Source organism: Dipodomys spectabilis, unplaced genomic scaffold (assembly GCF_019054845.1).
Source record: "Dipodomys spectabilis isolate Male_0828 unplaced genomic scaffold, ASM1905484v1 ptg000657l, whole genome shotgun sequence".
Lineage (NCBI taxonomy): Eukaryota > Metazoa > Chordata > Mammalia > Rodentia > Heteromyidae > Dipodomys > Dipodomys spectabilis.
In genome coordinates, this window is record NW_024871334.1 from 871,611 (window position 1) to 884,867 (window position 13,257).

Genomic DNA, 13,257 nt, shown 5'->3' on the forward strand with positions numbered 1-13,257 from the left:
GCTGCAGGGACAGGGCAGCTGCTTGAGCTCAGGGGAACAGATACAGACAGGTACAGGGGAGCTGGAGAATGTTGGGGGGCTGGAGGGATAAGGCAACCCAAGGAGCTCAGGGGAACAGGCACAGAGCAGCTACAGGGCAGTTGGAGAATGTTGGGGGGCTGGAAGAACAGAGCAGCCCCAGGAGTTCAAGGGAGCAGGCACAAATTAGTTACAGGCGAGCTAGAGATGTTGGGGGTCTGGAGGGATACAGTAGCCCCAGGAGCTCAGGGGAGCAGGCACAGACCAGGTACAGGGGAGCTGGAGAATGTTGGGGGGCTGGAGGGACACAGTAGCGCAGGAGCTCAGGGGAGCAGTTACAGACCAGGTACAGGGGAGCTGGAGAATGTTGGGGGGCTGGAGGGACTTGGCAGCCCCAGGAGCTCAGCGGAGCAGTTACAGACCAAGTACAGGGCAGCTGGAGAATGTTGGGGGGCTGGAGGGATACAGTAGCCCCAGGACCTCAGGGGAGCAGTTACAGAGCAGACAGAGGGGAGCTTGAGAATATTGGGGGCTGGAGGGACAGGTCAGCCCAGGAGCTCAGGGGAGCAGGCACAGAGCAACTTTAGGGAGCTGGGGAATATTGGGGGGCTAGAAGGACAGGGCACCTTCAGGAGCTCAGGGAGCTGTTACAGACCAGATACAGGGGAGCGGGAGAATACTGGGGGGCTGCAGGGACAGGGCAGCTGCACAAACTCAGGGGAGCAGTTACAGACCAGGTACAGGGGAGCTAGAGAATATTAGGGGCCAGAGGAACAGGGCAGAGCCAGGAGCTCAGGGGAGCAGTTACAGACCAGATACAGGAGAGCTGGGGAATATTGGGGGGCTGGAGGGACAGGGCATCTTCAGGAGCTCGGGGGAGCAGGCACAGAGCAGCTTTTGGGCAGCTGGAGAATGTTGGGGGGCTGGAGGGACAGGGCATCTTCAGGAGCTCGGGGGAGCAGGCACAGAGCAGCTTTTGGGCAGCTGGAGAATGTTGGGGGGCTGGAGGGACAGGGCATCTTCAGGAGCTCGGGGGAGCAGGCACAGAGCAGCTTTTGGGCAGCTGGAGAATGTTGGGGGGCTGGAGGGACAGGGCATCTTCAGGAGCTCGGGGGAGCAGGCTCAGAGCAGGGGCACGGCAGCTGGATCAAGTGAGAGGCATGGGAGTCAGGGACTGGCTCAGGACAGCGTCCAGGCCAACCTCAAGGCGTCTGGGCTCTGGTAAGAGTGCAACAGATGTGGGAAGCATGGGCCGCTGAGGGCTGGGGACGGGGGGGAGAGGCCCAGCTAGGGAAGGCCCAGAAGCTCAGGGACCACTCCCATCCAGGCCCAGCCCAGCTCACTGTCCCTGCTCTGCCCCGAGCTCCCGGAGCTCTGAGCCCAAGCTGCCCTGCAGCTGACACAGGCCTGGGCCTAGGAGGACAGAGGTCCCAGGTTGAGGAGTGCAGGCTGGGTGAGGTTGGCAGGTGGGGCAGGGCTCAGCGCTCAGGCTGAGTTCCCAGGCAGGGCCAGTGCTGGGGGCCAGGGTGGGCCGTGGGGATAGGGGGTGTGCATGAGAAGGGCCCTGGGGCTAAACACCCGCAGGAGGCACAGGGCTGCCGGGGGCTGGGGAATGGCAGCTCCCACCCTGTGGATCTGAGCAGACTGCCCTGAGGAAAACCTGCCAGGCAGCACAGCAGGCCTGGGCTGTGAACAACACAGAGGAAGACAAGGCCATGTTCAGGCTTGAGTAGGGGCAGCTCACAGGCCCGCAGAGATGAGCAGGAAACTGTTGCCAGGTCAGAGGGGACAGAGGGGGGATGCGGACACCCCACCTGGAGGACAGAAGAAACACCCCTGGGATCCGGACATGCTGATCCACCAGGGGAGGGAGGGCGGAGGGAGGGTGAAAGCCCGCAGACCCCACCCACCACACCGCGCCTGCACCTGCAGGAAGCACCTAGAAGCCAGGACAGGTCAGGGCCTCCGCTGGGAACAGGAGGGGACAGGAAGGGAGGGGCCGTGACTGACCCTCAGGACGCAACCCAGGAAGACGGGAGCAGGGGCCATGTCCAAGGATGGGCCATCTCACAAGCCTAAGATCCCAGACAGCAGGGGTAGGGTCCCACGGATGAGTAGGAGGTGGCAGGGATCACTTCAGGGAATGTTCCAGAGCCCAGAGCCCAGACCAGGGGGCGGGGGGGAGGGGGGAAGTAGAGAGGAGAAGGGGGCTGGCTCGGCTCGGCTGGGCTGCCTAGCCTCACAGCAAGTTCTACAAGACAAAGCCCTCAAAGGCAAATGCAAGGGCCAGGGTTCTAGGGCTGGAGCTGGGCCAGCAGCACAGAAGGGTTGAGCCCAGGCCTGTGTCCCAGCCCTGTTACCCTCACCCACAGCACAGCCAGGACCCAGGACCATGACCCACAGCAGAGTCAGGACCCCGGGCCACGACCCACAGCAAAGCCAGGACCCCGGGCCACGACCCACAGCAGAGTCAGGACCCCGGGCCACGACACACAGCACAGCCAGATTGGGCAAGAGGTCATGAAGGGCAGAGGGCGTGGGGACATAGCACAGCACAAACAGGACAGGGACATGGGGTCTGGGCTCTGAGGTGCAGGGACGCGGGGTCTGGGCCCTCACAGGACTGGACAGGAGGTCTGGGCCCTCACGGGGCTGGGACACGGGCCTGGGGCAGCCATGTCCCCCACCACACTCTCTTGGTACTTCCTCTCTTGCAGCCAGCACCACAGCCCCATCCGTCTTCCCCTTGGCTCCCAGCTGTGGAGTCAGTTCTGGCTCCACGGCGTCCCTGGGCTGCCTGGTCAGCGGCTTCTTCCCCGAGCTGGTCACCGTGTCATGGAAGTCCGGAGCGGCCGAGTTGACCAGCGGCGTGCGCACCTTCCCATCTGTTCTGAAGTCAGGGCTCTACTCACTCAACAGCATGGTGACGGTGTCCTCCAGCACCTGGCCCAGCCAGACCGTCACCTGCCATGTAGTCCACCCGGCCAGCAACACCAAGGTGGACAAGATCATTGGTAAGGAGACAGCCTGAGGGAGGGTCCCCGGGAGCCAGGCTTGCACAGCGCCAGCCAGGGAGGGGACCCCAGAGGTGATGGGAGGCATCTGCACCCATCGCTCAGGCAGGAAGAGGTGTTCTCAGTGCATGCCCTCCGGACCCCCTGGACAGACAGGGTGGACACGGGTCTCCTGGTGCCCAGGACCACAGCAGGCCCAGTCAGCATGGGACCCGAGCCTTCCCCAGGGCCATCTCCCAGCTCTGTGTGGCTCCTCCTCCCTCAGCCCCAGTAACCAAAACCTTGTTTCTGCAGAGCCTAGAAGAGAAAACCCTCCTTCCCAATGTTCCATGTGCCCAGGTAAGTCCAGGAGGGAAGGAAGGCCCATTGAAGCTGACCTAAAGAGGTTGGCCCTGGCAGATCACTAACTTATTGATCTCTCCATCAATAGAAAATTGTGTAGGAGGACCATCTGTCTTCATATTTCCCCCGAAGCCCCAGGACACCCTCACGATTTCTCTGACCCCCAAGGTCACATGTGTGGTAGTAGACCTGAGCCAGGATAACCCTAACGCTGAGATCACCTGGTTTATGGACAATGTGGAGGTACACGAGGCCCAGACCCAGCGCCCAGAACAGCAGTACAACAGCACACTCCGAGTGGTCAGCGTCCTGCCCATCCGGCACCAGGACTGGCTGTCAGGAAAGGAGTTCAAGTGCAAAGTCAAGAACAAGGACCTCCCAGCCCCCATCGAGAAAACCATCTCCAAAGTCAAAGGTGGGAGCAATGCGCTGAGAGGGCCGGGTGGCCACGCCCACAGGGCGGAGCCTGGCGTGGACAGCCCTCGGCCCCGGCAGTGACCTCTGCTGACCTCTGTCCCCACAGGGCAAGCCCGAGAGCCACAAGTGTATGTCTTGCCACCACCGAGAGAGCAGATGACCAACCCAAAGCTCAGCCTGACCTGCTTGGCACAAGGGTTCTACCCTGAGGATATCTTTGTGGAATGGAGGAGCAATGGCCAGCCAGAGGAGAACTACAAGAGCACCTCGCTCGTCTTGGACTCCGATGGGTCCTACTTCCTCTACAGCAAGCTGCCAGTAGACAAGAGCAGGTGGGAGAGAGGAGACAGCTTCACCTGCTCTGTGATGCACGAGGCCCTGCACAACCACTTCACGCAGAAGACCATCTCCCGGTCTCCGGGTAAATGAGAGCTGGGCCTCAGCAGCCGGTGCCTCCCTCTGGGCCTCGGTCCACAGGAGGCTGGCACCTGCCACCCCTCCCCATGTAAATAAAGCACCCAGTGAAGCCTGGGACCTGCGAGGATGTCCTGGTCTTTTCTGAGGCTCAGAGCCCATCTCCTGCCTGGGCCTTGTGCAGTGGGGACAGGCCGGGCTCCAAGGGCTCGGCCGCCATCACCCGGGAGGGATTCGGCCAGATGACGCCCAGTGGGGAAGCCAGCTAGGGACTTGGCCCAGGCCCCACAGCCCCTCCCTCAGGCATCCCTCCCGGCCCACGGCCTCGGGACACACAGCCTTACACACACCCTCGGAGCCCAGCCCAAGAGGGCAGGCACACGGAACAAGACCAGCCTCCACCACTCTGCCCTCTTCCCTCCCTCTGCCCACCCGTCTCCCAGTGCCCACCGCACACCAGCCTGCCTCTGCCTGGAGAGGCACTGTCCCCCACGCCCAGACACACCGTTGGCCCCCACCTCACCCACAGGAGACAGGGCAGCCACAGGCCCTGGAGCAGCTCTGCCGTGCACTCAGGAACAGAGCAGGCGCCACTGTGCCTCGGGACACACGGTCCACACGCCCGGAGGACACAGCCACGACCCTCACCACACCTGCTCAGCACCGCAGACCACGGGCCCTGCTCACACACGCACATGCTGCACACCCGTGCACACACACTCCACCACACTGGGCCTCACACGGCAACCTGAACAGCACACACCCAGCAGGGGACACTCACTGAGCTCGGGCCCATCCCTGACCTCACATCACCCACAGGCGCCCAGCCCTCCCCTCCGGCCACCCGCACCCCCGCTGCCCACACAGCCCTGGACCTGAGCCCACCTCACACACAGGAGACGCGCCCCTAGTTTATGCGTCCTGCCCCCAAGCCACGCGCTCTCCTCCCCTCAGCCCAGGCTCCACTGGGAATGGACCTGTGCGCTCTGGCGCTCTGGGCCTGGACGCCAGGGCAGGGAGAAGGCCAGGGACAGACACTGCTGCAGGGTGTCCAGCCCTGACGCTTGTGACCACCAGCACTGAGCAGCTGACCCCTCGGGGAGGGACAGACTTTCCCAGCCACCTTCCAGGACCAGGAATCTGCCTGGGCCTGGACCTGAGCCCCAGTTGGTGGGACACTGGGCGCTTTTGCCGCCCCACATGGGAGCCGCTGGCCCGGCCCACTGCCCCTTCCTCCCTGGCCGCCCTGCGAGACACACCCTGCCACACAGGGCGTCCCTCAGCCCCGCTGGGCACACTGACCACCCCCTCCCTGTCCAGAGCTGGACCTGGACGAGACCTGTGCTGAGGCCCAGGACGGGGAGCTGGACGGACTCTGGACGACCATCACCATCTTCATCACCCTCTTCCTGCTCAGCGTGTGCTACAGCGCCACCGTCACACTCTTCAAGGTCGGCCACCGTGTCCCCACGCGGTCCCACTGTGTGTCCCCGGGCTGAACCACAGGGTCTCTGTGATGTCCAAGCTGTGCCTCTGCCTTTCCACGGAGTCCCATACCTTACCATCAGTGCGACACCATACCACACTGTCCCCTCTGTCCACACTGTCCTTCTGAAGGCCTGCACGCTGTCCATCTGTCCTCCACACTGTCCCATCTGTCCACACTGTCCATCTGTCCACACTGTCCCATCTGTCCACACTGTCCATCTGTCCACACTGTCCCATCTGTCCACACTGTCCATCTGTCCACACTGTCCATATGTCCACACTGCCCCCTCTGTCCACACTGTCCATCTGTCCACACTGTCCCATCTGTCCACACTGTCCATCTGTCCTCCACACTGTCCGATCTGTCCACACTGTCCATGCTGTCCACACTGCCCCCTCTGTCCACACTGTACCATCTGTCCACACTGTCGATCTGTCCACACTGCCCCCTCTGTCCACACTGTCCATCTGTCCACACTGTACCCTCTGTCCACACTGTCCATCTTTCCACACTGTCCATCTGTCCACACTGCCCCCTCTGTCCACACTGTCCATCTGTCCACACTGTCCATCTGTCCACACTGTACCATCTGTCCACAGTGTCCATCTGTCCACACTGCCCCCTCTGTCCACACTGTCCATCTGTCCACACTGTCCATCTGTCCAGACTGTCCATCTGTCCAAACTGTCCATCTGTCGACACTGCCCCATGCTGTCCACACTGTCCATCTGTCCACACTGTCCATCTGTCCAGACTGTCCATCTGTCCAAACTGTCCATCTGTCGACACTGCCCCATGCTGTCCACACTGTCCCATGCTGTCCACACTGTCATCTGTCCACACTGTCCATTTGTCCACACTGTCCATCTGTCCTCCACACTGTCCCATCTATCCACACTGTCCATCTGTCCACACTGTCCATCTGTCCGCACTGCCCCATGTTGTCCACACTGTCCATCTGTCCACTCTGTCCATCTGTCCACACTGTCATCTGTCCACACTATCCATTTGTCCACACTGTCCATCTGTCCTCCACACTGTCCATCTGTCTGCACTGCCCCATGTTGTCCACACTGTCCATCTGTCCACACTGGCCCATCTGTCCACACTGTCCATCTGTCCGCACTACCCCATGCTGCCCACACTGGCCCATCTGTCCACACTGGCCCATCTGTCCACAGTCCACACTGTCCATCTGTCCACATTATCCATCTGTCCACACTGTCCATCTGTCCTCCACACTGTCCCATCTGTCCACACTGTCCATCTGTCCACACTGTCCCATGCTGTCCACACTGTCCATCTGTATACACTGTCCCATGCTGTCCACACTGTCCATCTGTCCACACTGCCCCATGCTGTCCACACTGCCAATCTGTCCACACTGTTCATCTGTCCACACTGTGCCATGCTGTCCACACTGTCCATCGGTGCACACTGTCCATCTGTCCACACTGTCCATCTGTCCTCCACACTGTCCCACGTTCTCTCACGCAGTCCCCGTTTTCCTTCATGGGCTGGAGGGTGGCGTCCGGGTGCTGTGCCTGGCTCACCGCTGCTGACCCACAGGTGAAGTGGATCTTCTCCTCGGTGGTGGAGCTCAAGCAGACAATCGCCCCTGACTACAGGAACATGATTATGCAGGGCTCCTAGGACCGCCTCCTGCATGGACCAGGGCTTCCCAGAGCCCTGTGGGATGCTGCCCATCGAGTCAAGCAGCCCCACAGCCCGGCCACACCTGTCCCTCGTCCTCCCTGCCCCCTGAACCTGCGGCCTCTTGAAGCTTCGCTCTGGAACGTTCTGCCCGTGGAGGAGCACATGAACAGCAGGCTCTACCACGGCCCCAGCACCGTGGACAGGACAACCCTCCTCAGCACCCAGCAGGACCCCTGTGGTGGCAGCCGAGGCCCGTCCCTCCCTGGGTCACCTCTGTCCTCGGGGCTGCAGGGAGTCACCTATGGGGTGGACGTCCTAAGTGCAGATGACAAGCCTGGAGACAACGTCACCCGTGCCAGCCGGACATGGGAGTTTTCTGAGAGCAGGCCTCACGTCAGAGCCTTGCGTGGGATGTCCACCACCAGGACGGGAGGCACGCCTCCCGGGGCCCTGACCGGTTCAGAGGCGCTGCCTGGGTCAGGCTGCGGCCTGGGCCCCAACTGTGCCCCGCTAGGCTCCATCCTACCCTGACACCCGGCCCGTCTCGAGTCTGAAATGGGGCGTCCCGTCGGATGGGGCTCGGTGCGCTGCCCTCCTCTCGCCCCGCGGGCTTGCCATGGCCGTGAGGCAGCAGTCAGCTGACTCCGGCCACCCCGCCTCTGGGGACAGCCCACTGCCCCTCCCCCAGCTCCAGGCTCCACTCGTGACACACACAGGAAAGGGCCCCGGGCGCACGGCCGCTGTGGGGCTCGGGCCGGGCCCTTCCGCCAGGTGGAAGGGCTGAGGTCCGGTGAGGAGGACAGGCATCTGCCAGGTGGGGGCGGCTCCGGGACGGGGCCTGGGAGCAGGTGCTCCTCCCGCAGCCATCACGGCTCCATCCAAGGCAGCTCTTTGGGATGCGGCACACACACAGGTCACACGGGGTTTGGACCCAGGAGGCCTGTTTCTCCCTCCCTAAGCTTCATACCTTGGGCCCCACTTTCCCCTCGGAATGCACTAGCCGGCCCCTCCAGCTCCTGCTGGAACAATGGTGGTTTAGGGACAAGGTGCACTGGCCCCTGCTCCTAGGGGAAGGCTTCTTGTTTCTTGTCATGAACTGTGATGGTCACTGTAAAGGTTTCCTTTGTCCATCTGAGGATAGTCTCTCTCTAAAGATGGCTGAGACCCTCATGGGAAATGCTGTTCAATGTTAGGAAGTTTATTGTCTTCATCTGCTGGTCTGAGCCTACACGTGTGATGGACTGTCCTCAACTTTTTCTATGGTTGGGTTGCTGTGTTTGCACTTCTGGGAATCACACTGGGGGCCTATGGTGCTAGGCAGACATCATCCAACTAAGCTGGATTCCCAGACTTTTGGATGCTAAACCAGCCTTAGTGAAGGAGTTCAGTTCTACAAATAGTAGAGCTAGCAGGGTACTCGTAGCCTGGTAACGTATTTGGAAAGACAGACTGATTCTGAGAAGCTGGTTCCCACGGTTGCAGTGGCAACAAGGTCACCAAGCTGGCCAGCTTGACCCGCGGACGGCACACCACGCCCACAGAAGGAAAATGAGGCCCAAGGCCCAATTACCTTTGCATATTGTTTGATTCAACTTGTCAGTGTCTTCTGGACATGAAGCTTTACAGAGTCAACACTGGCAGCAGCTAATCTTTGAAAAGGAGTCTAGAAGTTCTCGTTCTCATCTGTGCACCCCTCCTTCCTTTCTGCCTGTGGCGATGGACAGGACTTGCACAGACCTAGAGTTCTCCTGGTGGCTTCCTCCACCTGCACCTGCAGGCCGCACCTGGCCCCCAGACACCGTTTGGCCCCGCCAGTCTCCACGTCTCCTTTGGTCACACAGATCATCCTGTTATTGGCCTTTTCTAGCACGCACACGTGAGAGAAAACCGAGTGCTGGTCTTTCTCAGTCTGGCTTATTTCTCCTAACGAGTCGCACTCCAGGGGCCGCCATTTTCAGCAGAAGACACAATGGCACCCACCGGTGATGGCCACGCCTCACGCCACTGCACGCACATGCCTGCCTCCTCGCCCGTCCTCAGCGGGCAGCTGGTCGGGGCTGCGTCTGACAGGCCCTGGCCGCCTTCTGCGGGTGTCCAGCCTCCCCGCTCACCCCGTGTGAGTGGGCAGCCAGTGGTGTCTGGGCCTGGGAGGACGGCCATCCTCCAGTGACGGTGGCTGCAATCCTGGGAGTGCTGCCACTAGAACACTCCTGGGCAGGCCTCTCCACACCGCCTGACGTGGATTTGGGGCGACACCGCCTGTCGTACTAGGGAGCTGTGAGAGGAATTCTAGCCTTCACTGCGGGGAAAGGTCATACTGATTTCTGCAAAAGCTGAGCTGGTGTCCATTGCCTCTGGCAGTGAATAAAGGTGCCATTTCCTCACCGCCTACCCATTGTCATTTATTTCTTCATGCCATTCTGTTGGCTAAGGCTGAACAGCGACACAGTTTTCCTTAAGCTTTTTCCTTCTAGCAAAGACGTGAAACATTTTCATCATGTATTTATTAGCCAGTTGTGGTCCATTTAGTTTTTGTTATGACTGTTTCATTTGTGTGGATGTTTAATTTTTATAGTTATTATACAGGTAATTACAGAATGGTTACAGTTACTTAAGTCAGATAAAGAGAACATTTCTTCTTTCTCCTTTCTTTTTTTTTTTTTTTTTTTTTTGCCTATTCCTGGGGCTTGAACTCAGGGTGTGGACGCTGTCCCTGAGATTCTTTTTGGTCAAGGCTAGTGCTCTACCACTTGAACAACAGCACCACTGCAGGCATTCTCTGAATGGTTTATTGGAGATAAGAAGCTCATACATGTTGCTGCCAGGGCTGGCTTCAAACCTCAGTCCTCAGATTTCACCCTCCTGAGTAGCTAGGATTACAGATGAGAGCCACCAACACTGGCAAGAGCAAACTTCTTTACGGACGATGTCAGCCCCCTTGCTTTCTCCCAGGATTTTCCTCCCATGCCCCAACCACAAGTTATATCGTTTATTTTCAACGTAGTGTCCACTGAGTTGCAGCATTACACGTGTTCATGTCTTTGTCCCTCTATTTCTCTGCCTCGTTGACACTCCCAAAGACACACAAATTAACAAACAGAACAAAAAGAAAACAAAAACAGAAAAACAGAAACTATAAAACCCTCTGGTTTCCATTTCCTGGAGTTCATTTGGATAAATACTATTTTTTTGGGGGGGGTCCGGTCCTGGGGCCTGAACTCTGGGCCTGGGCGCTGTCCCTCAGCTCTTCAGCTCAAGGCTAGCGCTCTACCACTTGAGCCACAGCGCCACTTCCGGCTTTTTTCTTTTTGCTTATGTGGTGCTGAGGAATGGAACCCAGGGCCTCATGCATGCAAGGCAAGCGCTCTACCACTGAGCCACCTTCCCAGCCCGATAAATGCTATTTTGTATAATCAGAGGCACATAGTCCTTGTGCCTTCCTGTTCCTCTCCTAGGAGTGTTTTCCTTTGGTCTCATGGGAGTGAATGCCTAGAGACCTGTGTCATTGCTTGTGTCCTAGTAATTTAGATATAGTTTCCACATATGAGAGAAAATAGGCACTGTTAGTCTGTCTGAGCTTGCATACCTCACTCAACATGATTTGCTCTAGGTCCATCCATGTCCCTGCTAAGGACATTATTTTATTCTTTCTAATGGCTGTGTAAAATTCCATTTCCATAGTACCACATTTTTGGACCCACTTGTATGTTGTAGGGCATCTGGGCTGTCTCCACATCTTGGCTGCTGTGAATATTGCAGCAATGAACATGGATGTGCAGGTGTCCTTACGGTGTCCTGGCTTGTGAGGTTCTGGGTAGATGCCCAGGAGCGGTATCGCTGGATCCTAGGGAAGGTCTATGTTTAGAGGTTGAGGAACCTCCAGACTGCTGTCCAGAGTGGTTGTACTAGTTTACATTCCCACCAGCAGTGCAGAACTGCTACTTCACACACACACACACACACACACACACACACACACACACACACAACCTCCACCAGCATTTGTTGTTCAAATTCACAGTGTTGGCCAATCAAACTGGGGTGAGGTGGAATCTCAGAGTTGGTTTGATTTGAATTTTCTTTATGGCCAGGGACGATGAGCATTTCCTCAGATGTTTCTTTGCCATTCTTAACATTCTGAGAAGTCTCTCCTTAGCTTCCTTTGCCCATTTATTGACTGGTCTCGTAGCTTTGGGAGAGGTCAGTTCCTTGAGGTCCTTGTATATTTGATATTAGGCCTTTGTCTGATATACTGCCAGTCATGGTCTTCTTCCAGTTAGTTGGCCGTCTTTCTAGCTCTGTGATCATACTTTTGCCATGCATAAACTATTTAGTTTGGTGAACTCCATTTATCAAGTCTCTCTCCTGGGCTGGGAAGGTGGCTCAGTGGTAGAGTACTTGCCTTGCATTTATGAGGACCTGGGTTCGATTCCCCAGCACCACAGAAGCAGAAAAAATAAGCCGGCATTGTGGCTCAAGTGGTAGAGTGCCACCCTTGAGCAAAAAGAAGCTCAGGGACAGTGTCCAGGTCCTCCTTCAAGCTCAAGACTGGCAAAAAAAAAAACGTGTCTCTCCTATCTGCTATACCCCTGGGACTCTTTTCAGAGAGTGTCTGCCTCTTCTGGTTAGGCTGCTCCAGGTGGAGATCTACATGGGGACCAGAGAAGGCTGGTGCTTGATCTGCAACAAGCTCCTATGCCATGCTTTCCAACGCAGAGGTCTATGCCCAATGGTCAAGAAATCTGTGCGTGTCTTCTAGATTTTCTGATTTGTTGAAATACAGGCTTTCAAATTTTCCCCTAAAGATCCTTTTGATTTTAATGAGATCTGCTACACTGATATCTACAGTGCTGAAGAGAGCTTCACTCTGGTAAAAACTGGTTGAAGTCACAGAAGGTTCTGGAATTCACATCCTCCATGGGAAGTGGAGCCACTGCAGCATCTGCCAAGGATTGTATCTCCACAGGGCTACCACACCAGAGGACCAGACACTTCAAAGCTCCAGAGCCTAAGAGCTGCTAGCAAAAAAACCTGTGTTCAGTCCCATATAGTAAGGAGAATTAATCCCACCAACATTCCCCACAAAACAGATCCTTTGTAGCCATGGAGCAAGAGAGAAGGAAGGGAGGGAGAGAGAGGGACAAGAAGGAAGAGAAAGAGATGGTGGGAAAAGGGCAGAAGGGACAGGAAGAGAAAGAAAAAGAGAGAAGGGGAGGGGGAAGAAGGAAAGGGGAAGGCAAAATTTCACATCCCTAAAGGCATGCTTCTGACTCAACAAAAGAAAGGAAAAACAAGTGACATTGATTGAGAATTTGTGCTGGGACACACATAAGTGGCATTCTTTTTTTTTTCAGGTAAGGGGTAGGTTTATTCATCGTTCTGGCTGGCACCAGGCCATCTTGGCCCTCCATGAGGCTGGGAAGGGCCTGGGAAAGACCTGGCAAAGAGCTGGGAAAGAGTGGGAAACAGAGCCTCTGGGTAAGAGAGAGAGCTGGGAAAGAGAGAGAGCTGGGAAAGAAAGAGGGTCTCTGGGCCTGGGCTAGGCCTTATCTAGGGTATGGGCAGAGAAAGGTGTGGCCACATCAAATTCAGATGTGACCTCAGTGGATGCAGATGTGACCCCTTCCAGATGTGCCAGTTGCCTAGGTAACACAGGTACTGGGTGGAGACTTTGCTGCGAGGAGGGTGGAGTCTTCTCGCCATCCAGGAGTGGACTGTACATTCCAGCCTTTTAATAATCATAAAATAAGGCACAGATTCTCTCTGGCTACTTCCTGCTGACAAGGGGTGTCAAGAATTGACCAACAAATATTCTGCAGTGACAAAACTTGTTAGATGTGATGAGAACTTTAGCACAGATATGCCCAGTATTTTAGAACGACGTAGTCAGTAGTAGAATATACAACA

The 13,257-nt window shown here is 57.1% G+C and overlaps 1 long non-coding RNA gene and 1 gene segment (V, D, J or C); both read left to right on the forward strand.

Moving 5' to 3' along the window:
- Positions 1–2,410: 2,410 nt before the first annotated feature.
- On the forward strand, positions 2,411–4,335 carry LOC122101410. The segment is given in 5 exon segments: positions 2,411–2,425; positions 2,567–3,032; positions 3,327–3,371; positions 3,463–3,789; positions 3,898–4,335. Coding segments are annotated over 5 exon segments (1,176 nt in total).
- A 950-nt stretch (positions 4,336–5,285) lies between these two features.
- On the forward strand, positions 5,286–9,741 carry LOC122101365. Its single transcript, XR_006146360.1, has 2 exons — positions 5,286–5,656; positions 7,264–9,741. It is a non-coding gene; the product is annotated as an uncharacterized LOC122101365 (long non-coding RNA).
- The last annotated feature ends 3,516 nt before the right edge of the window (positions 9,742–13,257 follow it).